Source organism: Rattus rattus, chromosome 3 (genome assembly GCF_011064425.1).
Source record: "Rattus rattus isolate New Zealand chromosome 3, Rrattus_CSIRO_v1, whole genome shotgun sequence".
NCBI classification, from domain to species: Eukaryota; Metazoa; Chordata; class Mammalia; order Rodentia; family Muridae; genus Rattus; species Rattus rattus.
The window spans coordinates 200,862,226-200,884,186 of record NC_046156.1 but is presented as its reverse complement, the minus strand read 5'-3'; the positions used below and the strand labels follow the sequence as shown (position 1 = coordinate 200,884,186).

At 45.9% G+C, this 21,961-nt stretch overlaps 1 protein-coding gene across 1 annotated transcript in view; it reads right to left on the bottom strand.

The window, feature by feature from the left end:
• Iqgap2 (IQ motif containing GTPase activating protein 2) overlaps positions 1 to 21,961 on the bottom strand; it is a 274,420-nt gene that overhangs the window by 28,078 nt on the left and 224,381 nt on the right. Inside the window, exons 19-28 of the mRNA XM_032897047.1 lie at positions 20,997 to 21,068; positions 20,271 to 20,340; positions 18,633 to 18,841; positions 14,699 to 14,848; positions 11,663 to 11,826; positions 8,882 to 9,106; positions 6,328 to 6,468; positions 5,773 to 5,857; positions 4,863 to 5,095; positions 1,982 to 2,114 (exon numbers count right to left, since the gene is read on the bottom strand). Of these exons, the coding sequence (XP_032752938.1) occupies positions 1,982 to 2,114; positions 4,863 to 5,095; positions 5,773 to 5,857; positions 6,328 to 6,468; positions 8,882 to 9,106; positions 11,663 to 11,826; positions 14,699 to 14,848; positions 18,633 to 18,841; positions 20,271 to 20,340; positions 20,997 to 21,068 (1,482 nt within the window). The remainder of the gene's footprint in view (positions 1 to 1,981; positions 2,115 to 4,862; positions 5,096 to 5,772; positions 5,858 to 6,327; positions 6,469 to 8,881; positions 9,107 to 11,662; positions 11,827 to 14,698; positions 14,849 to 18,632; positions 18,842 to 20,270; positions 20,341 to 20,996; positions 21,069 to 21,961) is intronic.

Below are 21,961 nucleotides of genomic sequence, written 5' to 3'. Positions count from 1 at the left end.
AGCTTGTGATGAACAACAGATAAGTTGTTAGCATTCTGTCTTAAGCTCCACCCCCAGGTTTGCCTAACACGATAAAAGGGGCTGCTTGCCCCTTCCTCTTCCTCCTGCTCTCTCTTGTCCCTTTGTCCCTTCTCTCCCCATTTTCCCCTCCCCCCTTTTTTCTGTATTCTCATGGCTGGCCTCTACTACCTCTCTCTCTTTCTCCCTCTCTCTCTCTCTCTCCTCTCTCTCTCTCTCTCTCTCTCTCTCTCTCTCTCTCTCTCTCTCTCTGCCCTACTACCCTCTTAACTCCCCTCCCCATGCCCTGAATAAACTCTATTCTATACTACACTGTCATGTGGTCATGTGGCTGGTCCCTCAGGGGCATGGGCCCGCTGAGGCACCTCGTTTTCTCAGACCTCCATAGAACATAATCCCCCCTCTCTCTATCCTTTTATTAATACAACATTGGTGCCGAAACCAGGAACATATCCTCTCTTTATCTTTTTATAAACACATCAAGCTCTGTTTCAGCCTTGCAAGACGAAAGTCAAAACTGGGTCCTTCATTCCTCCAAACCCACGTTCGAACTGTGAAAATTGCTTAATAAAGAAGGCTGGACTTCCAGGCAGACAGTTTGCCCCAAGTCAAGGAGGTTTGAAGTATTGGTGTCTGACTTTTGAAGGGTAGGTGCTTGTGATGTGACCTCTAGTGTTGATTACAACCCCAAATCGGATTTATTCTCACTGTAAGATCTAGATTTCCGGAATGTTGGTGTGCACATGAATCTTTGGGATCCTTAGGAGGCAGGTTTGATCTGGGTGGCCTGGGGTACGTTTCTGAACCATCCCAGGACCCTGTTTAGACTAGCAAAGTTTAAAATTGTTCGTGAAAAGGTTACCTTTTCGAAACCTAATTCCCAGCCAAGCCCGGTGGCTCATATCTGTAATCCTACCACGCGGGAGGCTAAGATACAAAGATTATAGTGAGTCTGAGGCTAGCCTGAGCTACGTAGAAACTTCTAGGTCTAGCCTGAGCTATAGAGTATTGTCTTAAACTCTCTACTCCCACACCTCCCAAAAACCCAAGAAAATAAATAATATTTTGACTGAATTAGGTGATGCCGTGGTACAGTATGGAGGTGCATGCGTGTGTGTGTGTGTGTGTGTGTGTGTGTGTGTGCATGGAGGAGGCAGAAACAGGAAGATCTTGAATTTGAATTCAGTTAGAGCTAGCTAGCAAGAGATAGTCTTGCAAAAAAAAAAAAAAAAAAAAAAAAAAAAAAAACCAAAAACCAAAAAAAAAACAACCAAAATTCCACAAACCAGACTTAATTCCAATTGCATCTGAAAGCAAATTAAGCTCCAATTAGCAATCCAACCTCTGGTGCCTGACTTCTCTTTACCATAAAGGATGGAAAAGCCCCCAAGACTTCCCAGTTCCTTCCTGCCGTCAGTCACTGTGGAGTGAGTGCTGGCTGCTGATTGGGATGCTTGCAGGAGAACTCTGACACAGCACAGACTGAAATTCTAAGAAACCTGGTTTTCAAACAAGGGCAGCCCAACCCTGCAGGAGGGGGTTCCTTATCTGCTAACCTCGCCAGTTTTCCACCCCACCCCCTCTCTGAGCCACACTTCACTTCCTGGCCTTTTGACTAAGATTAAGTGATGTATAGCCCCATACCCGAAGAGGAAGAAGAACAGTCTCCCTTCACCAGAAAATAGCTGTAAAAGTAAAAAAGCAGACGCAGGCCAGGCTGGACAGTGCAGCTCTGGTGGGTGGGCACATCCTGGGCTTCTCCTGGGTTTAAACTGTTCCTGTAACATTTGCATCGCAAAGGTTAACTGTCTTGCTTGGGAAGGGTTTTCCTAAGGTCCAAGAGCCAGAGAATTATGGGAGAAGCTTACAGGGCTTAAAAACAGACACAAGAGCACAGGCACTCTCCAGTGAATGGATGTCTGACCCACGGTTGGGGCCAGGACCCCCTTTTGACCTCACTTACTAAATGTGTATTGATGATTTCTTCTATGGAGATATAAATAACTGGTTTGCTGACGGTCACCAAGTCCGTGTATTTGTCCATATTAAACTTCTCTTCCGGTTCATGCACATCACATGCTTCTTGAAAATATTTCCTGGAAAAAGGGGTGTTAAGATGGAGTCAAATTTGTAAGAGTAACCTTATTAAATAAGTTTTGAAATACTGCCTAGAACACCCTCCCCGCTCCGTCCTCCCCCTCCAGCTCCACTTGTTATACCATCTTCAGGGTGGCTCTATCACGGCTTGACCATGTTTCTGGATGCTGGACCTCAAACTGGCCCTCAGACAGGATGAGGGTAAATGTGTGCCTTGGCCCTGTGACCCAGTATGATCAAATCGTGGACGGGATTTCTTAACAGTGTTATCATTTAAAAAATGAAAATGTTAACATGAAGAATTCCCTGGGGTTGGGGAGATGGCCCAATGGGTGAAGCACAAACACCAGAGTGTGTATGTCAGGCACCACACATGGGTGTGGCAGCATGTGCCTGAGCCTGCAGATTCTGGGAGCTCTTTGGTCAGCCAGCCTAGCCAAACTGATGAACTCTAGATCCAGTGAGAGGCCATGTCTCAAACATAAAGTAGAAGGTGAGACAGGAAGACACACAGTGTCAATCTCTTTCTTTACATGCATGTGCATACACATGCACATGACCCACCCAATATACACACATGCTTAACACACTTATACATGTAAGTGACTGTGTGTGTGTGTGTGTGTGTGTATGTTGAAAATTGATCTTAGAACTTTTATACACACACACATACATATATATGTGATATGTGTATATGTAATATGTTTGTGAGCATAATACATGTAGTATATGTGTGGGTGTTTAATGTACGTGTGTAATATGTACATGTGTGCTTTATTCTGTAGGATATACAGGTGAAGGCAGGTGCAAGATAGAACGAGGTCTGTCATTGCATGAGAAGGAAGGATGGGCAGGAGAAAAGTTTTAGGAAGAGAAAGAGACTGGAACGGGAAGGCAGAGGAAGCCACAGGAGAGAACATGGAGGCTGATGTTAAGATTCCACTCTGCGTATTTACAGGTTGTTATGAATGTTCTTAAGGGATGGATGTGTACAGGGCTTTGTATGTTTAGGTGGGCAATTATATCTTATCAATTGGGTCAGAGGTTTTTGTGTTGTGTGTTCTTTCATGTGGCGATTTAAGTTTAAGAGAGTGTGCGGTGGCTGGAGACATTGGGCTGCATGGAGTTGGGATGTGTGTTTCAGGCATGGAAACCTGCCTTGGGAACTGGATGGGTAGAGAGATTGCTGCCAGGCTCAGAGAGAGGCCATCAGCAGTGTGATATGGGATGGAGCAAAGCAGAAGAGACACTTTGCTGACTGAGATTAAGATATCTATCAGATACCTTGGGGCTCTGTGGTGCCGGATCTAGTGTGGGGTAAAAGACAGTTTTTTATAATCTTACAGAAACATTATTCCATACAGTTTCAAGTGTTACTTATGCCTGAAATCTTCTATGACATGGTTTCTAGGGCACCTGAGACCTCTGTACTACAATTGATTTCTCCCTTCCCAGCCCTGGGTTGGGTGGGGCAGCCATTTTTTTTGTGGGGGAGGGGGATCATCATGCTCCTCGGTACAGTAGGTCTTCCAGCTAGGTTTTGCTTATAATTGTTCATGGGGTGCTGAGGAATGAAGAGGATAAATAGCAGATTAAATATGAGTGAAAGAGAAAAAGGATGCATTTAGGAGGCTAATCTTGGGAAACAGGAGACTGACAGGGTTAACAAGAAAAAAGGAGCCAGGTATGCTAAAGAAGTTCTATCTCTTGGGAGACAGAGGCAGGCAGATCTTTATGAGTTCGAGATCAGCCTGATCTACAGAGTGAGTGCCAGGCCAGTCAGGTCTATAGGGAGTCCTTGTCACAGACACATAAAGGAAAGGGAAGGGTTAAGGTCATTGAAGGTTTGTGGGGAACATGAGAAATATTGTTTCTCCTTGGTGGAGAGAACTAAAATTGGCTCTGAAGAAACGGAAACTTCCCACTGTGAGAGGATTTGTGGCAACCTCCTCATAAATGGCACAGACTCGGTACAGCCGTGGGAGTCGGTAGATGGACTGTGAACGCAGAGGCATGGGAAGTCCCCATCCAAGTGAGGACGACAGAGGTCACACTGACGTCGCATAAGTTCTACAATCGGCTGCAGACAAGAGATCGAACAGAAGCCAGGATGGAAGAGTCCATTCAGAGCTTCCAGATGCACAAGGGATGGCCAGCGCGGCTCTTTCTATGTCTTCACGGAGTCAATAGTGACAGGGTTAGGAGAGGGAAACAGAAGCAACAGAGTGAACTCTTATGTGAGCAGTGGAGAAGGGCGTCCAGATGGGGCAGAGTGCAATCACACAGGATCACCTATAAATACAAAAGCTGGGGATCCCCAGCTTCCCAAAGGAATCGCATCATTTCCTACCATTGTTGCAGAGAAAGCAAACTCTTCCCAGTTGGAAAACAATTTGGGGGAAAAGAAAATATAGTTACCATCTTCGGTTCAACAAAACAATCGGTTTTCTTGAGTGTCTTATTTCAAATACTTTGAGTGTGTCCTATATCAGGGAAAGTGTTTTGTCAGGCGCTTAGATCCTAAAGCAGGAAGGACTCGGTGCAGCGGGATGGAGGGGGTGGGGTGGGAACAAGAGGCCTGAGTGGGAACATCCTGTCTTCTCCGTTCCTTCATTCTCCGGTGGCAGTTGCTAGAAGGCACATGGCCTCATGGGGCTCCTGCCTTCATCAGCGGGCTCAGTTCTATGCACAGAACATCATTCTTATCCATCCTCCTGTGTGCTCTTTAAAAGAGGGGACCTCCTCACCTGAATTCCTGATAGGTCTCTGATAAATAATTGTTCATTGATGATAGATGCTCATTCTCTCCCTCAAACAGCTTGTTGGAGGCTGCGTGTTGCAGAACCTTCGCCACGGATCCCAAGTTCCTCCTTTGGTTGGAGTTGATCTGACCTCCGGCTGTCATGTCAATGATGTCAAAGCCATCGGGAGCCACAATGGCTGGGTTCATGTATCGGTAGTATAGGAGGTTTCCAACAATCTGCACAAGGGCAAAGATCATTTCACAGTGAGCTGTGGCTGCTTTTTAACTTCAAGTATACATCCCTTTTTTTTTACATTTACATTTTCTGCAAGAGTGGGTCAGCTTCAGACAAGCATCTTTTTTTAGCTTTTAAATTTTTAACAATTATGTCACTTATCTGTGGGTCTATTCCTTGATGTGTATGTATACACACACGTCATGGTGTAGAATTCAAACGACAACTTGTGGAAATTGATTCTCTTTATCTACCATGTGGGTCTTGGGGATCAAACTTGGGTTGACAGACTTAGTGGCAAATATCTTTACCCACTGAGCCTTCTCACCAGCCCCCTGACATGACTTCTTAACCAAGTATTAGATGAATGAGGTGAATATGACCACACGCTAACATCACATGTCACACAGCTTTTTTTTTTTTGTTTTGTTTTGTTTTTTTTTTTTTTTTTGGTGAAAAATAGGCATACGATCCTCAAACGTTCTAATACAGAGTTGCAATGGTGTCTAAAGTTTCTAGATTAGCTTCAATAGACAATAACCTGAATAACCATTACACACAGGTGGCAGCTATTGTCACACAGGAGGAAGAATGGTACACAACCGTCCCTTGGGAATTCTGGCTCAGAACCGCCCCCCCCCCAGGAGAAGCTGCGGTGAGGTCTCCCTTGAGAGTCTACCTTTAACAGCTCTTCTTCTGTGGCATCGGGAAATTTCTCACGGATCGAGTTCTTCAGGACTTTGGCTATATACCTCAATCCATAACTACACGTGGAATGGATGACAAAAGAAAGAATGGAAAAAGGCGAAGTGAGCAAGAGACAGCAAATTGTTCCAGTCAACCAAAGCTCAGCCTAAAAATTCAACATGAAGTGAGATGCGATGGAGTCACAGGGTTTCCGCTGCTGTATCACAGGGCTTCCGCTGCCACTAACACCTGAGCACTGGGTGTGGCCATAGCCAAGGTAGTGCTCTTTCTTTAGAGGGTGCTATAAATTAAAATCATTCTGCAGGCCACCTCGGATTTCTGTTTTTCATTTGTTTGTTTTGTTCTTTTAAGATAGGGTCTTGCTATAGAGACCATTCTGGTCTCATATTCATAATCACCATGCCTGGATCACAACGTTAAATAGCAAACACAACACAAGGGGAAATCCCTGTCTTTACTCCAGGGGCTTAGGTAATATTCCCAGGACTTCAGCGAGGGCTGCTAAAGTCGTTATGAATCAACTCACGGCAGCAGATCGAGGGAAGAAATGATGGAGCTTAGGACTTTGTCGGTGACCTTCCTCAGGTTTTCAATAGATGCCTCCAGTTTATTCTTCACCTCCGGGTATGTCAGGGCTTGCTCTGTGGTCACATCGTAAGGCAGCTTGCTGAAATACAACATCGAGGAACACATATGAGCACCAGTGTATCGCTAGTAGGCTCTGTAGTCAAGCTCTGTGGGATGAGCCAGAGGTCGCCCATGACTCCAGCAACATTGTTTCGCTAAGTAAGATACACATAATGTGCCTTCCACTACTGATGATCAGGAAGGACTCCAGGCATTAATTCTAGCTCTAACAGAATGATAAAGGTTGGACTAGGTTTCTTTTTTTTTGTAGACTCAGTTAATACCCTCTCTCTCCCTCCTTCCCTCCCCTCCCCTCCTCCTCCTTTTCCTGTTGCTCGAACCTATAGCTTTGTGCATGCTAGGTAAACTTTATTAACTTTTTTAAAGTTTCTGAGGATCTCACCCAGTCCAGGCTGGCCTTCAAGTTACTATGTAGGTGAGTATCTCAGTTACTTTTCCATTGCTGTGATACAACATAATCAGGACAACTTATGAAAGAAAACATTTAATTTGGGACCCATGGTTCCATAGGGCTAGAATCACAGCAGGGAGCATGGCAGCAGGAAGGCGCGGCACTGGAGCACTAGCTGAGAGCATATACGCAGATCCCCAGTGACACACCTCCTCCAACAAGGCCACACCTCCTAATCCTTCCCAAACATTTCCACCAACTGGGGACCAAGTATTCAAATATATGAGTCAATTAGAGCCCTTTTCCTTCAAACCACCACACTGAGGCTAGCCTTAAACTTCTGATCTTCATGTCCCACATCTCCCAAGAATTAGATTTATAGGTGTGTCCCACCATGCCTGGCTTCCTTTAAATTTTTAATGCATTAAAAATCTTATGCTTTCATCATAGTAAAAAGAAAAACAAAACCAGAAAAAACAAGCAAAAATCTGCATATAAGCAAGTAAGAAACTGGCACTGATTTTTTTTTTCATATCTTAGTAAATAACTTGCCAAGCTCTTCTGTGTGTATAAGCCTCACACACTCATGGGTGCAAGGAAATTTTATACATCCAAAACCCTTGAAATCCTAGGTATGTGCATATACATGACCGATTTTTTTAAATGGGTTATTGGACTGAAGTATAAAAGAAAGATATATCATTACCATATTTTGTGTGTCAATAAATAACAAGTGTACACTACCCCTCCAACAGGCCCTTACTCCATTATGTGGAATGAATGTATTTACTAAGCAAACTCCAAAGTAAATATTTTGAGTTTCATGACTTCTCACTATGGCAGTGCTATGACAGCTACCCACATCATCTCGGTGCTCCTTAATTGCGTCACAAGGCATCCTCTTGTAGGAAAACAAACGCTTGGGTCACTTAGAGGGCAAACTACCCTCAGAAGCAGCTAACCCCCCCTGCACGGCAGCTGCCCTGCACCGTGGCTGCCCTGTACTGCGGCTGCGCTGTATTGCGGCTGCCCTGTATTAGGGCTGGCCCGCACCGTGGCTGCCTTGCACCCCAGCTACCCAGCACCTCTGCCACCCTGCCCCGTGGCTGCCCCGTACTGAGGCTGCCCTGTACTGGGCTGCTCCGCACCACAGCTGCTTTGCACCCCAGCTACCCTGCACCTCGGCCGCGCTGCCCCGTGACTGCCCTTCACCGGAGCTGCTTACAGCGACTTAGGAGGAGACTGACAAACAATTTCTGGTCTAGATTTAGAAACACAAATAAACACGGAATGGAGTTAGGGGAGTTGAGATGGGGAGCAGCTGCTTCTGAAATGTACAAATGCCACTGACATTATGAAGAGGAAGCTGGGATCTCACTCAGCCAGCAAAGGGCTTACTGCGCACGCGTGGGGACATGAGGGTACAGTGCCAGAGACCACAGAATGGGAGGTTAGGGATAGTGGTAAACATTGTAAACCCTAGCTCTGGAATGATGGAGACAGGAGGATTCCTGGAGCTCACTGACGTGCCAGCCTCACTGAATCGTGAATTCCAGGCCAGTGAGACATCCCTGTTTCCAAACAGAGTAGATAAGTGCACACATGCGCATACACGCACGGCACACACGCACATGCACACATGCACATGCGCATGCACATGCACACGCACGTGCACACACATACACGTCTAGGAATATGAAGAGCATAGGTATGATAAAGAAGATTACATTTCAGATTAAAAATTACTTTTGATAGTAATTTTTAAGACCTCCTTAACAGGTCTTAAGAGTAAGTGCTGGAGAGATGGCCCAGAGGTTAAGACTTGCTCTTGCAGAGGTTCGATCCCCAGCACCCGTATAGTGGGTTACAACCATCCATAATTCTAATTTCAGGGGATCTGCTGTCCTATTCTGACCTCTCTGGGTACTAGGCATTACATATAACGAGGAGTAAAATACACACAAAATTAAACAAAGCAAACAGCCAAAAACATTTAAAAATCAACGATTACAAGGCATGGCAAAACCAGCACCCCAGGTACCTGGCCTCTCCAGTCTGCGTTTCCAGTTGGTTCACCCAGGCCTTGTACACCTCCACAGGGTTGGTATTGATGATCAGGGCCTTGTCCTCAATGATCTCTTTCACCACTGGTGCCAGGAGCTGGCGCAGGCTGTTCTGTCCCCGGGCACCTCTGTTGAAGCTGACAACCATCTTGATGACTGTAGGGTTGCCTGTCACTATGTCTTGTACCTGGTCCACCTTTGACCTAAGGAAGCCCAAGCCAAGACAAGATGGTTGGCTTTTTTTTTTTTTCTTTTGGAGAGAGTTTTAAACACGGTAGACCACACGATGCCTAAGAGCTCTGTGGAGTTTTATTTTTCATCATACAAAACAGAACTGATAGTGTTTCAACAGAAGCTGCCAGCCACTTGTAAGATGTGTTTTTTTTACCCAAGCAATTCAAGGCCTGGAAATGTAAGCCACGGCTTCGGTCTCATCCTACAGGGAGAATGAGCTGCAAAGGGTCCAGGACTAAGATAGCTGGGTGATGCTCTCCCTCTGTTTACCACACGCCGCCATGTCTTCAGATCCCTCTAAAGTTCCCTGCCACGTGGCATCTGGCTGCGACCCATAGCTGAGCTACCTGGCTCTGAAGATCTCCTCTTGTCTAAGTTTCCCTCTTCAGTACTTTCTATTCTGGTCTTTACTGGACCTAGCCATTCCGACCTAGCTATTCCTTCGTAGTTAAATTCTCTCCTTCCTCCTTCCTTCCCCCCTCCCTTCTTCTCTCTCTCTCTTTTTTTTTTTTTTTTGAGGCAGAGTTTTCTATGTAACAACTCTGGCTGTCTTGTAACTCAATGGCCTCAAACTGACAGAGATCTGCTGGCCTCTGTCTCCCGAGTGCTGGGATTGAAGGCATGGGCTAGCACCACCCTGGCCTCTTTTTTAACCAGTTGCATGAGCTAGTAAGATGGATGAGGTAAAGTCAGTGATCCAGTCAACACCAGCTACTGATCCATCCAAGCCCGGCATGCTGTCTCCTCACTCACTGACTCAAGAAGCTGGAGAGACTCCATTCTGGGACATGTCCTTTGGTCTGAATTTTAAAGCCACACCTCTTTCTTAGGAACCACTTTGGAATTTATTATTATTATATTTGGAAATTATATATGGAATTTATTTATATATTTTTGGCAAAATGTTCTCTGTTGTTCAAACCCAGCATTTTAAACACACAAACTATGTTTTTCTATGACTCTCCTCATTTTTCTGAGTTGTGTAGCTTTATTTCAGTCAGTGAACATACACGGCTTGTCACCTTAGTTCCAGGGATTGAATACTCCCTGCTGACCTCTGACACCACACACACACACACACACACACACACACACACACACATCACAGACAGAAGTAACACACACATACTACACCAAACAAGGACAGCACACACACACACACACACACACCAAACACAGCATACACACACATCACAGACACATGTAACACACACACACACATACCACATCACAGAAGGACAGCACACATATACACACATATATACCACACACACACACCCACACACACACACACACACACACATATACACATCACAGACACAGGTAACACACACATACCACACCACACAAAGACAGCACATACATACATACACACACCACATAAACACACTACACATATCATAGACACGCCAGCCACTTCCTCATATGTACATCACACACCCATACACACGCTCACATGTAACACACACACACGTACATACCACAGCACACAAACACAGCACACACACATACACATACCACACACATCATAGACACACACCTACACCATATGTACACACTACACGGACACACACAGATCCATCCCAGACACATACGACACACAGATACATATACATATACGCACATACCACAGACCCACCACACACACACACAAGGTGAACCTTAAAATAAGGAAAGGTGAACAGAGCCCCATCACCCAGCCTTCCCTCAGGGTTTCCTATGCCATGAACCCACCCCAACTTTGCCGCTGCACCTTGGCCACACAAATTTCCCTTCTTTCGTGCAGCTATGACCATTCTGTTTCAACCCCTTTCTGGTTCTAACAGCAACACATCAAAATCTGGGCAGGCAAGCACTCTTCTATAGAAACTGAATTCAGCTGACCTTTCCTCCACAGCCCTGTGACCTGGCCCGTGTCGCCCACGTATGTGGCCCATTTAGTGCACCGCACTTCTGGACACCATGCCTCTCCAGTCATCTCACTAACTGTCGTAGTGACCCTCTGAGGATGCCCAGCGGATGCGTCTCAGAGACCCCAGGGGCTGGCAGATCTTGTGGTGCCAGGAGGTCACAAAAGCAACTAGCTTGGGACACTTCTCAGACATTTTGGGAAATTTATTTATTAGCTATATAATTTCTATATTAACCAAGTCAAAAAAAAAAAAAAACACGTCAGAAAAATTCGCTGAAATTCTAATAAGAGAGGAAGACTAACTGTTCAGCAGAGATTGGAACCTCTGCCCGACTTGTTGACGCTGCTACTCTGAATTAGAAAGCGATTCTCACTGACTTCCGATAAGCCTCCGGGTTCCGGCTGTTGGAGACATAGACAATGAAAGCGGATCTCTGGTAGGAGACATCTGCAGCCAGTAGCAAAGCCAACCTGAACTTCAACTATCAACCAAAATCCCACCTCAGCTCTACTGTAAATTCCATTCAAAGTTATGCGCGCCAGCCTGAGCTAGCCTACCGCTCACCGGAAGACTCCATCCCGGTGCTTTCTCGTGGCTTTCCTATCTACCTACTTGATTTCTTCCTCCAGGGCGGTTTTGAAAAGCTTGAGCAGCAGGTACTCTTCCCTCTGATTAGAGGCGTAATTGTACAGTGTGAAGATCACAGTGTCCATGAACTTCGTCGACTTGTTCTGTGGCATCTGGAAAATCAGCTTAGCCAGGTATGAAGGTTTGGTCTGCAAGAGAAGGTGGGAAGCGTCAGCCCTGCGAGCGCGAGGCTGAAGTACGGGAAAGCCGAGCGTGGTGTCTGATTCTCGGCTCTTCCAGGACCGAAGGCGTCATGGGAAACACACGGGTTCCTAGTGCACAGCCGCTGAAAGAGATCAGCTAATACCATTCCGACTACAGTGCGGGAGGCTTCGTTTGAAAGTTATTAAGATGTAAGGCTTATTACATGGTTTGCTTGCTATAGCGATCTGCCACACATTTTGTACTTTTAACCACGTAGGTTATAATGTTTATTATACAGACACAGAAGAGGAGGTGGGCATGTAGAATCTGAACTGAGGAGAAAGGAACAGACTGAAATACCCAAGCTGCCCTAGAAGGACTGATAGGCAAACAGAAGGACTGATAGGTAAACAGAAGGACTGATAGGTAAACAGATATACCATCCGTGTCTAGGAGGAGAAAGAGAAGGCCCCACTCACACATGGAGACAGTGATCCAGCCCCCCATGACATTCTCCAAGGAGGGAGAAAGAGGTTGGGGTGGGGTATAGTGGCCAGGATAGCCAACAAGAGAAATTTCAGAGAGAACATGAGTCAAAACAAGGATTCCTCTCCCCAACCCCCCAAAAAAATGGTTCAAGAGAGTGACAGGAATTTAAAGATAACAGAGTTCTATGGAAGACAGTGGAATTAGAGCCAGCCTTTGGTCTAAGAGCCTTCCTCTGGCTGCTGTGCTGAATGGACCGAAGAGGCTTCTCTTATTCTTCTCACTGCTCATGAGAGAAGAAAATGTTCAATTAATATGTTTGACAACCAATATTCATTCAAAATGCCCTAGCCACGTAGCCTGAAGGTTTCAAAGAAAAACCATGTTTTTTTTTTTTTTTTTTTTTTTTTTGGTTTCTATTGCTACTCTGATTTAGTTTTGAGATCAGAGTGATAGGTTGAAGTTTTGTGCATAAAATACCCAGGACACTGCTTTCTTTTTAATTTAAAAACATGTTTTTTTTTTTTTTTTCCCCCCCCCGGAGCTGGGGACCGAACCCAGGGCCTTGCGCTTCCTAGGCAAGCGCCCTACCACTGAGCTAAATCCCCAACCCCAAAAACATGTTTTAAAATGTCTATGTGTGTGCCTGTTTGTCTGTATGTGCACTTTGTGTGCAGGTGTTGGGAGGCCATGAGAGGCTGTTAGATACCCCAGAACCGGAGATACAGATGCCAACCATGTGGATGCTGGGAACCAAACCTGGGTCATCTCCAATGCTCTTGACCACTGAGCCATCTCTCCAGCCCACAGCAGTGTTTTCGTCACAGACTGCTAGCCTCTTTTCTACTGCTAAGTAAATGTAGGTTTTGTGATTTTAAAAATGTAATTCCTGAGTAACTCAGGCCTGAGACACAAACCTAAGCAAACCTCTCTGGCTGGACAGCTGTGGCAAAGTGTCCTGACTAAAGTGTGATCGAAGGACACTAGGAAGGCCATTTTCTTTCCTCCTTTCACCACTGACCTGGGTCGCAAGGAGACGTAAAGGCCTGGACTACATGTGGCTGAATACTTCCTCCCTGCTCCTCGGTGGTGGTGGTGGCGTGGCAGTTTTTGTGGGCTGAAGGCTGATGCAATCCTTCTAAACACATTGCTGGGCCTTTGCACCCCAGTGAACTCCATGTTATAACGGGGTAAAAAACAATACAAATTCTTGGCGACTTCACTCTTGCCTCTCTTACAACAGAAATTCCAAGTTTGAAAACTTAAAAGAACCTACCAAAACTTGTAATTTCACACATACAGGAAAAGAAATTGACAGGTGTTTAAGATTTAAACACTCAGCCGCGGGGTTGACTAATACTGTAAATTGGACAAGCAAAGTCTCTCTGCTAAAGGTGACCTTAGTGGCAGTGGCAGGGGGGGCAGGGAGCGGGGAGGGGCTCTTCCCTTAGGGAAAGGATGTAGGTCAGCAGTGGATTGCATAGGCTAAGCATGGACATTTTCCCTCCTCTGCTGCCACATAGTGGCCATCAGAGGCACATATATCCATTTGAAGACATTCTCCAATGTTTTATTGTACTCTCTGTGGGACTAGTGCATGTTTATAGTTCGTGCAGTGAGTTCTCTCTATACCTGACCTCAGGGGGGCGCTCCAGCAAAGTTTCAGGCATCTGCTGGCCTGGAGTCAAGTCACACAATGAAGCACTATTGGTCTACCTCTTTGGGGGTGGTTTTCCTGCCCCGTGGAGCCTGCTGCCATGACTTGCACCTGCCCAGGTGCCTCTGGGACTAATCAGATTGTCAACAGGTAGGTAAGAGTAACTCATCGGGGAACAAACCAACAGCCAGCCCATCCAAGTCCTGGATGTAATATCAAATTAATTATGACTCATTCAGTTCATGAAATAAAGCCATGAGAATATTGAAGTTTGAATCCTCTCTGGCCCTGGTACAGATATGCTTTTCTAGTGACTAGTTTTGTCATTGGTTGGCATGAAGTCTAGTGATGGCATGTGAGGTCATCGTGACTAAATTCACATTGCTCTGTAGATCCCTGAGGTACAGTGCAGTTGTGAAGGGACTGAGCTTGCATGCCGCCTACCGTCTATTGGTTGGGTCTGAGGTTCTTCGTCTGCAGTATGGGAAGAGTGGCATTCCTTATCCTGATGCTCAGGGCTAGAACAAGACTCCAAAGGGTTAATCTACGTAAAGCACCCAGCCGTGACGGTTGGTGCTTAGCAAAGCACTTCCTAAGCTATCATTATAGATCTTATACTAAGCGGTCATTATGCTGTTCCCATGCATGTAACTAAGCTGGAGCATGGGCAAGGATGTGCAAGTGTGAAACACGTTGCTTATCCACAACCCACAGTGAAGGAGAAGCATGCTCACCTGGAGAAGGTAGAAGAGTTGCTGGTAAGTCTCCAGTGTTTTTCGTCTCTCTTTGCTCAGGCTTTTAATCCCCTGGTTGTCAGTGTTAGTCAGTATTTCTATTTCGCCCCCTTTTTTCTTATTCAGCTTTTTACTGTGTGAGATTACATCCTGCAAAGAATTTAATAACATCATTATTTTTATCTTGGTACCCTTTAAAACACACATACACACACACATACACACACACACACACACACACACACACACACACACGCACACCCCAACACTCAGCGGGTTTGAATAGGAATGGCTCCAATAGACCTCGAGTGTTTGAATGCTTGACCCACAGGGAGTGGCGCTATTAGGGGGTGTGGCCTTCTTGAAGTAGGTGTGGCCTTGCTGGAGGAAGTGCGTCACTGTGGGAGTGGGCAATGAGGTCAAGCCCCGATCAGTGCAGAACGCATTTTCCTGTTGCCTGCGCTTCAAGATGTAGAACTCTCAGCTCCTTCGGTGCCACGTCTTGATACCGGAGGAAGCCTCTGAAAATGTAATCTAGCCCCTATTAAAGGGCCTTTATGAGAGCTGCTGTGGCCATGGCGTCTCTTCACAGCAATAAGACCTTAACCAAGATGCACCACAACACACATTTTCTGTTTCCCTTGTCTGGGAACAAAGGAAGAGAGGACATGAAGTTGAAGGTGAGCTGAGGCTTTGCCATAGGCCTTATCCAGAGCTGTACGTGTTTATTCTCGGGATTTAATGCAGGCACCAGAAAAATTAAATGGAGAAAGAGAACTCTTTTTAAAACACGATGTTAGAGCAACTAGCCACCTCCATCCACAAGGGAAGAGTCAGATCCCTACTTCACAGCACAAGGAGGTCAAACCAGAAGTACACACATGCGCAGAAATGACCAACTCCTAGAAAGGAAAGCTAGCCAACAATTTTAACTTTGGACTAGACAAAGGATTCTTCGACGTAACACAGAATACGCGGTACAAAAGGAACGGCAAAAATCAGCCGTCATCAAAACTAAAAAGTTTCGTGCCTTTACAGGATAAGAGTAAATGCCTGCAGGATAGAGAAACACGCTCTTGCTACTAAAAACCGGAAAGACGCAGAACCCAAAAGCACACAAAGGACTAGAGTTGGTGCTTCCTGTACAGGATGTAAGATGTGCCCATGGCTAATAGGCGCGAGATGCTCAACACTAATTTTTTTGCTACTGTTCAGGGAGGTGATCAAAACTAAGTTCTGTCACTGTTTTCTTTGCCTGGATTTCTACCCAAAGTTCCCTTTGACAATAGGAGAAGTCACACTGCCCAGGTACTGTTTCTCTTTTTATGACATTGTGTAACCATGACAGTGGTTACATAGTATAGACGCCAGGCTGAATTCATGGTTGAAATAGTTGAGATAGCCCAGGAGGTGTGCCTCTGGGCACGTCTGTGAGGGCAGTTGCAGGGAGGCTAAGACAAGGAGGGAAGACACCTTCAGTGTGGTGGCACCAGCCCAGAGGCTGAGGCCACAAAGAAAATAAAGAAAACGGGGCAGTGGCTCAGCACCGGCACTCACCGCTCTCTGCTTCCCGGCTGTGGGGCAGTGAGCAGCTGCCTCACACTCCTGGTGCCACAGCTCCGGCAGCTGTCACTGCTGCACTTTTTCCTGCCACGATGGACTGTGACCTCAAACTGTGAGCCAAGAGGAACCTTTCCCCAAAACTAAGTTGTCAAATGTTTCCCAAAAGCAGCAAGAAAAGCGACAAATTCACTGGCCCTCAGTTACCTAGTGTTAAAGGTTGCTCTTCATTTTACAGTGACATTATATGCGGCCCTCCACTGTTCTAACCAGATTATCAAACTGAATATGGAACTACCGGTGATAAGAAGAAAGGCTCTATATCTAATAACCACCGGTTTAGCTTTTAATAGATGTCGGGAGTATACTTAGTGTTTGAAAATATACACAGAAGAATGAACTTTTGGCAGGGAAGGGACAGAATTTTGCCTATGCCCCATGCCCAGTTACCTGGGGTTAAGGCAATTCTCCTGTCTTAGCCTCCCTAGTAGCTGGGATGGCCAGTGTTTCTGGCTCAAAAAATTAAGATTGCTTCACATAGGTATCAACTATTAATGAAGACTCTTAATCAAGCAAAACCGAACCTTTAGCATTGATGGAGATGTGGGTATCTGCTCCATGATGGCGTCTCCACAGATACATACTGTTTAAAGTCCCTGCTGATTTGGAACTAAGCCTTTCTTTTGAGATGAAAGGCGTTTCTTGTTTATATATTTTAAGTCCATAAAAGGCATTCTCTGAAAGACCCTTTGGGATACACCACACTCTCAAAGATCTCACGCAAATGAAAAATGAAAAGATGAAGAGTTCTTTTTTCTCTTTTTCCAGAAATGTAACAGGTTGTAGTTTAATCTTTGAATATTCAGTAAACAGAAGGAAGCTGGGCAGTGGTGGCTCATGCCTTTAATCCCATCACCGAGAGGCTGAGGCAGGCGTCTCTCTGAGTTCCAGGTCAGCCTGGTCTACATAGAGAAACCCTGTCTCCAAAAACCAAAACCAACCAACCAACAAAATAGCCTAACCAATTCCAAATGTCACAAACTGAACTATTTTCTTTTCTTTCCTTTTCTCTTCTTCCCTTCCTCCCTTCTCCCCCCTCCCCCCTTTCTTTCTCAGCTCTTTCTCAGGTCTGGAGCCTGAGGGTGGAGCATTCTCATATCCACTTCCCAGGGGTGTCCTGTGGCTACCATCTATCACCACGTGCTAGGTCACCAAGAGCTGTCTCTCTAGCTCCGACTAACCAGAGTCTCACCAAGCTTCCACACTTCGACGTCCCTTCTTGGCCGATCAGCTTTCTGAAAGTAGATGTGGCCTAGGGGGAAAGAACAGGGCCACAGAGAGCCTACCCTGGAGATTTGTTACTGTGGACTAATGACTCTCTGTTGTTCTAGCAAGTCTCAGAGATTATTTGGAGGCTGCTGGTGATACAGTGTCACCCTTGGGGACATTTTGGAAGCCACAGGGATGTGTTGGGAACATTTGTTAAGTGGTGTAAACTTTCAATGTTAATTGGAAGACATTTGTGGTTTCTGGTGGGTGGGGGCTAGGGATGACAGAGGCTTCTGCGGGATGACTGAATGATTTTGCAGGGTAGAAATTTTGAATGGCTTTCTGCTCATTCGTATAGGTGTGTTTGTAAGTACTTGGGCCTTGAGTACAAGTGTTCTGCATAGATTCACAATGTATTCTTCCATACACAAAAATGTCAGGGGTTGGGGATTTAGCTCAGTGGTAGAGTGCTTGCCTAGCAAGCCCAAGGCCCTGGGTTCGGTCCTCAGCTCCGAAAGAAAAAAGAAAAAAAGTCAATGGCACTTGATTTCTAGGATTGCAACTGCTGTGTATACTGGGAGTAGATTACACTTGTTCTGCACTTTGCAGGGATTTGGAAACTAGGCCTGACTACACCACCCTTCAATGCAGCAGGATCATCTGCGGCCCTCTTATCTCAGTCAGTAGTGATTCTGGGAAAAGACCCGAGTCCCCGGCAGCCTTACTGCCCATGCTGCCTGCTGTATTTCCTATGTATTTTCCTATTAGAACATGTATTAGAAAAACTTACCTAAAGGTATGTGTGGACATAGGTTTCATCATATGAGTTTCACTTCAGAACCTATAGGGCCCTGCAGGATGTCAATCCTGTCAGAGTGGTTAAAAAGCTCTACAAACACAATTCATAGGCAAGGGACATAAAAATGAGTAACATAACAAAAAAAAATGATAAACCTTGGACAACTTATGCAAAATTCCCAACGTGCTTTCTGGCCCACTCCTCCTGAGAACAAGCACACACACACACACGCGCACACACACACGCACACATACACACGCACACACATTTCCCTCCTGGGCGCCGAGGGGCTCCCTGCCCGCTGACCTCCAGCGTGATCCTGTTCTTCACCAGCAGTCCAATCTTGATGTCCATCAGGTTCAGGTCCTTCTCCAGCTGCTGATTGGCCCTGATTTTAGTCACTACTTCTTCTCGCAGCCTCGCTACCTCCAGCTCCTCCTGGAAATCCAAGTCGCTCTGGTCCAACAGGTACACAAACTTCCGGATGACAGTCAACGGTGGGTTTTCAGAGCCAACTGTGGGGAGAAGGACGGGCATATTTTAATGGAGGATTATCGTGAACGGGATGAAAGCAGCGGGCTCTGCCATTAAAACGTCCCTACAAAAACATGCAACCCACGTATGCCGTTTGTGGTATGGACCATTCTCCACCAGTGAGAGCCAGATTAGCAAAGCCACACAAACGAATGCACAGAACCGATAATGCGTGGCCCCACTGTGCTCTACTTATCCAATACCCATTAGCTGGCCCTCTCCTCCGCCATCGCCAGACTCAGACACCGAGCAGACAGTGCTATCTATCTGTGCCTTATTGATGAGGGAACAAAGTTAACCAGCAGACCTCAGCTCTAAGACCTGGTGGCTGAACCAGATAAGAGATTAAAATTCTGGTTGCCGGGGGGCAGGAAGCGGTTTCTCTAAGCACAAAGGATCTCTGGGAAGGAGCCAGAATTAGGCAAAAGCCAACAAGGAAAGACAAAGAAGGGTCTCTAAGGGCCAAGCAGGAATCAGCCCAAGGATGACCGGGTGAGTGTTCTACCTGACAGGACAGAGATGTTAGAAGTTGAAATTTGGTGTTCTCTGACACTGTGACACTTTTACATGCGTTGCGAGATCGGCTTTGAGTGAATCGTAAAAACCAACCCTGGGGGTGACCGGTTAGGAGCAGTAATTGTTAGAAGAGCACTGTTTAGCTGTTGGAACCCGTCCCACAGTCGTCCTCTTCAAGGGTTCTGGCAGTCTTCCTTCCAGTTACAGCTTGGTACTCTGGTCAGTGTGGCCAACACCTATTGACTCGCCAGGGACCCAGCATGGAACGCGGAAGCCATCTATCGTGCCGACCCACTTTTGAGGATCTGTGCTAGAGAGACGACGTTGGATCTTGTCTGCGGTTGCCACCGCTGGGCGATGGCTTTTGTTTTGTTGTTGTTTTGTTCATCTTGAAACTACAGCTGAGGATGGCCTTCAACTCCTGATTTCTTGCCTGCATTCCTCACGTGGAGGTGACAGATGTGCACGCTCCACGGCCAGCTTTTGATTCCTATTTTCAAGATTCCTCACATAAACTAATCGAATTCTTCAATTGGGAGGATCAGGACCTGTAGCTGAACATCTGAAATGTAGCCGCATCTTCTCGTCTATCTTCTTTTGCTTCCCCGAAGGCGCAAGTTTAATATGAAATGGGATTTATGCCAGTTCCATTCTTCTTGACGAAGACACGTTAGTCACTTTGCCCATCCCTTTACTTGTGACATGAGGCCCCTCTCCTGTCCTGTCTGCCCCTGTGCCCACTTGTTCAGACCCTAGAGCCAGAGATGAGCAAAGTCTACCAAACACTGCATTTGTCCCCGGTTCTTGGGACGGCCTCTGCAGTACAGAGGCTGGCAAGAGGCCTCCGCGCTGGTTAGGACAGAGTCCAGGCTCTCTCCCAAGGCGCCCGCTTACCCAGTGCTTTGTAGTCGTCTCTGGCTTTGCTGGCCCGCAACAGGGATTGGATTTTCACGATTTCATTTTCCTACAAAAACATTGACAGCCGTCACGATCTCTTGGAGTCCCGTTTGCTCCACTCTTTTAGAATTCAAAACATTTAGGAGTTTAAACTACTTAAGAGCAGATGCTGTTAAAAATCGCTGATATTTAGATGTAGCACACTGAACATGTATTTCCTCTCTCTCTCTCTATCTATCTATCTATCTATCTATCTATCTATCTATCTATATATTAGGAGCAAAATAGGTTAGCTACAACTACAGGCAAGACTGTAGAAGGACTGTACATAAAGAGACCTAACAAGGGAAGGACACCGGGAACCTAAAGGACCCAGTCTATGGTGACAGCTTTAGTCTTTGAAGATTCAGACATTTCTCTATGGGTTTTGATTTAAATATCAGGTAGCAGCCAGCACTCTCATATCCCATGTCAGAAAATACATGATGCAAATCTTCTCTCCCTGGTGTTACCCGCCCACACTCTCCCCCTCACCATGTCCTCTCTATCCCTGACTCAGTGTGACTCTGAGTTAAAAGGTAAGCTCCCCGACTGTCACATTGAGTTCTGAGGTCTGCTGATTTCCAGGCCATCACTGGCATTGCGTAGTACTAGCAATTCAATAACCATTGGTTTAGTTCATTCTTAGCCCAAATGAAAAGCCGTGGGCGCGACGTGTCTTACGTGGTCTTCAAAATACTGCAGTCGTGAAAGGTAACTCTTCCTTGCTGTCACCATTCGGAACCAGGACTGAATCTGAAATATAGTAGGCCAGAGAAATCATGATGGCCAGCACACAATCCTCAAGGTAGCCCACACTGCCTTCCTCAGAATATTATCTGCTGAACACCAGTAGCCTTGTATGCCTGTGAATCCAGTACCCAGGATGCTGAGGCCAGCCTGGGCTACATATAAAACCCCGTGTCAAAGGAAAACCGACAGCTTGCCAAGTAATAGGTAGATATCAAAGCCTCCCCTTCATTTCTCACTTATTTGATTGTTTTCTTTCAAGGCTTTTAAAACCCATTATATGTGACCATTAACCTCATCACCACCTTAGTAGGAAAGGGCTGGCCTGGGCTAAATAGCTAAGTTTTCAACCCAATAAGTAAAAGTCACGAAAGCAGGGCAGTCCTCTGAGCTAGAGGGAGTCAGTAAATCAAACTAAACTAAAATCCCTTAAATGCAACCAACATGCCTTAGTCTTTAAACTGCATTTATTCATCTGTGCATTGCGTGTGTGTGCACACGCATGTATGCCATGGGGCACGTGTGCAGTTGGAGGACAACCTGAGAAAAGTCTATTCTCTTCTTCCACCAAGTGAGTCCTGGGGATGAAATTAAAATAGCAAGGCTTTGCAGCCTTGATGGAGCCTCTTCAGCTCCATCCTTTAGGCGGCCATAGAAAAGCGCTCGGGCGGTCTCGGCAGGGAGTGTTCCTAACTGTTTTCTGAGGGGACGGGCAGGCATATTCCACAGTGGACACAGACACTGTGCCTTGAAGGAGTGAGAAGAGCCAGTACTTCTGGTCCTCTCACTCTCTGCTCCCACAACTTCAAAACCTTCCAACTTACTCATTTCAATTTCTTTCTGGTTCTTACTGATTATCATCTAGATTTCCGAGTTGTCTACAAGTTCATTTTTCTTTT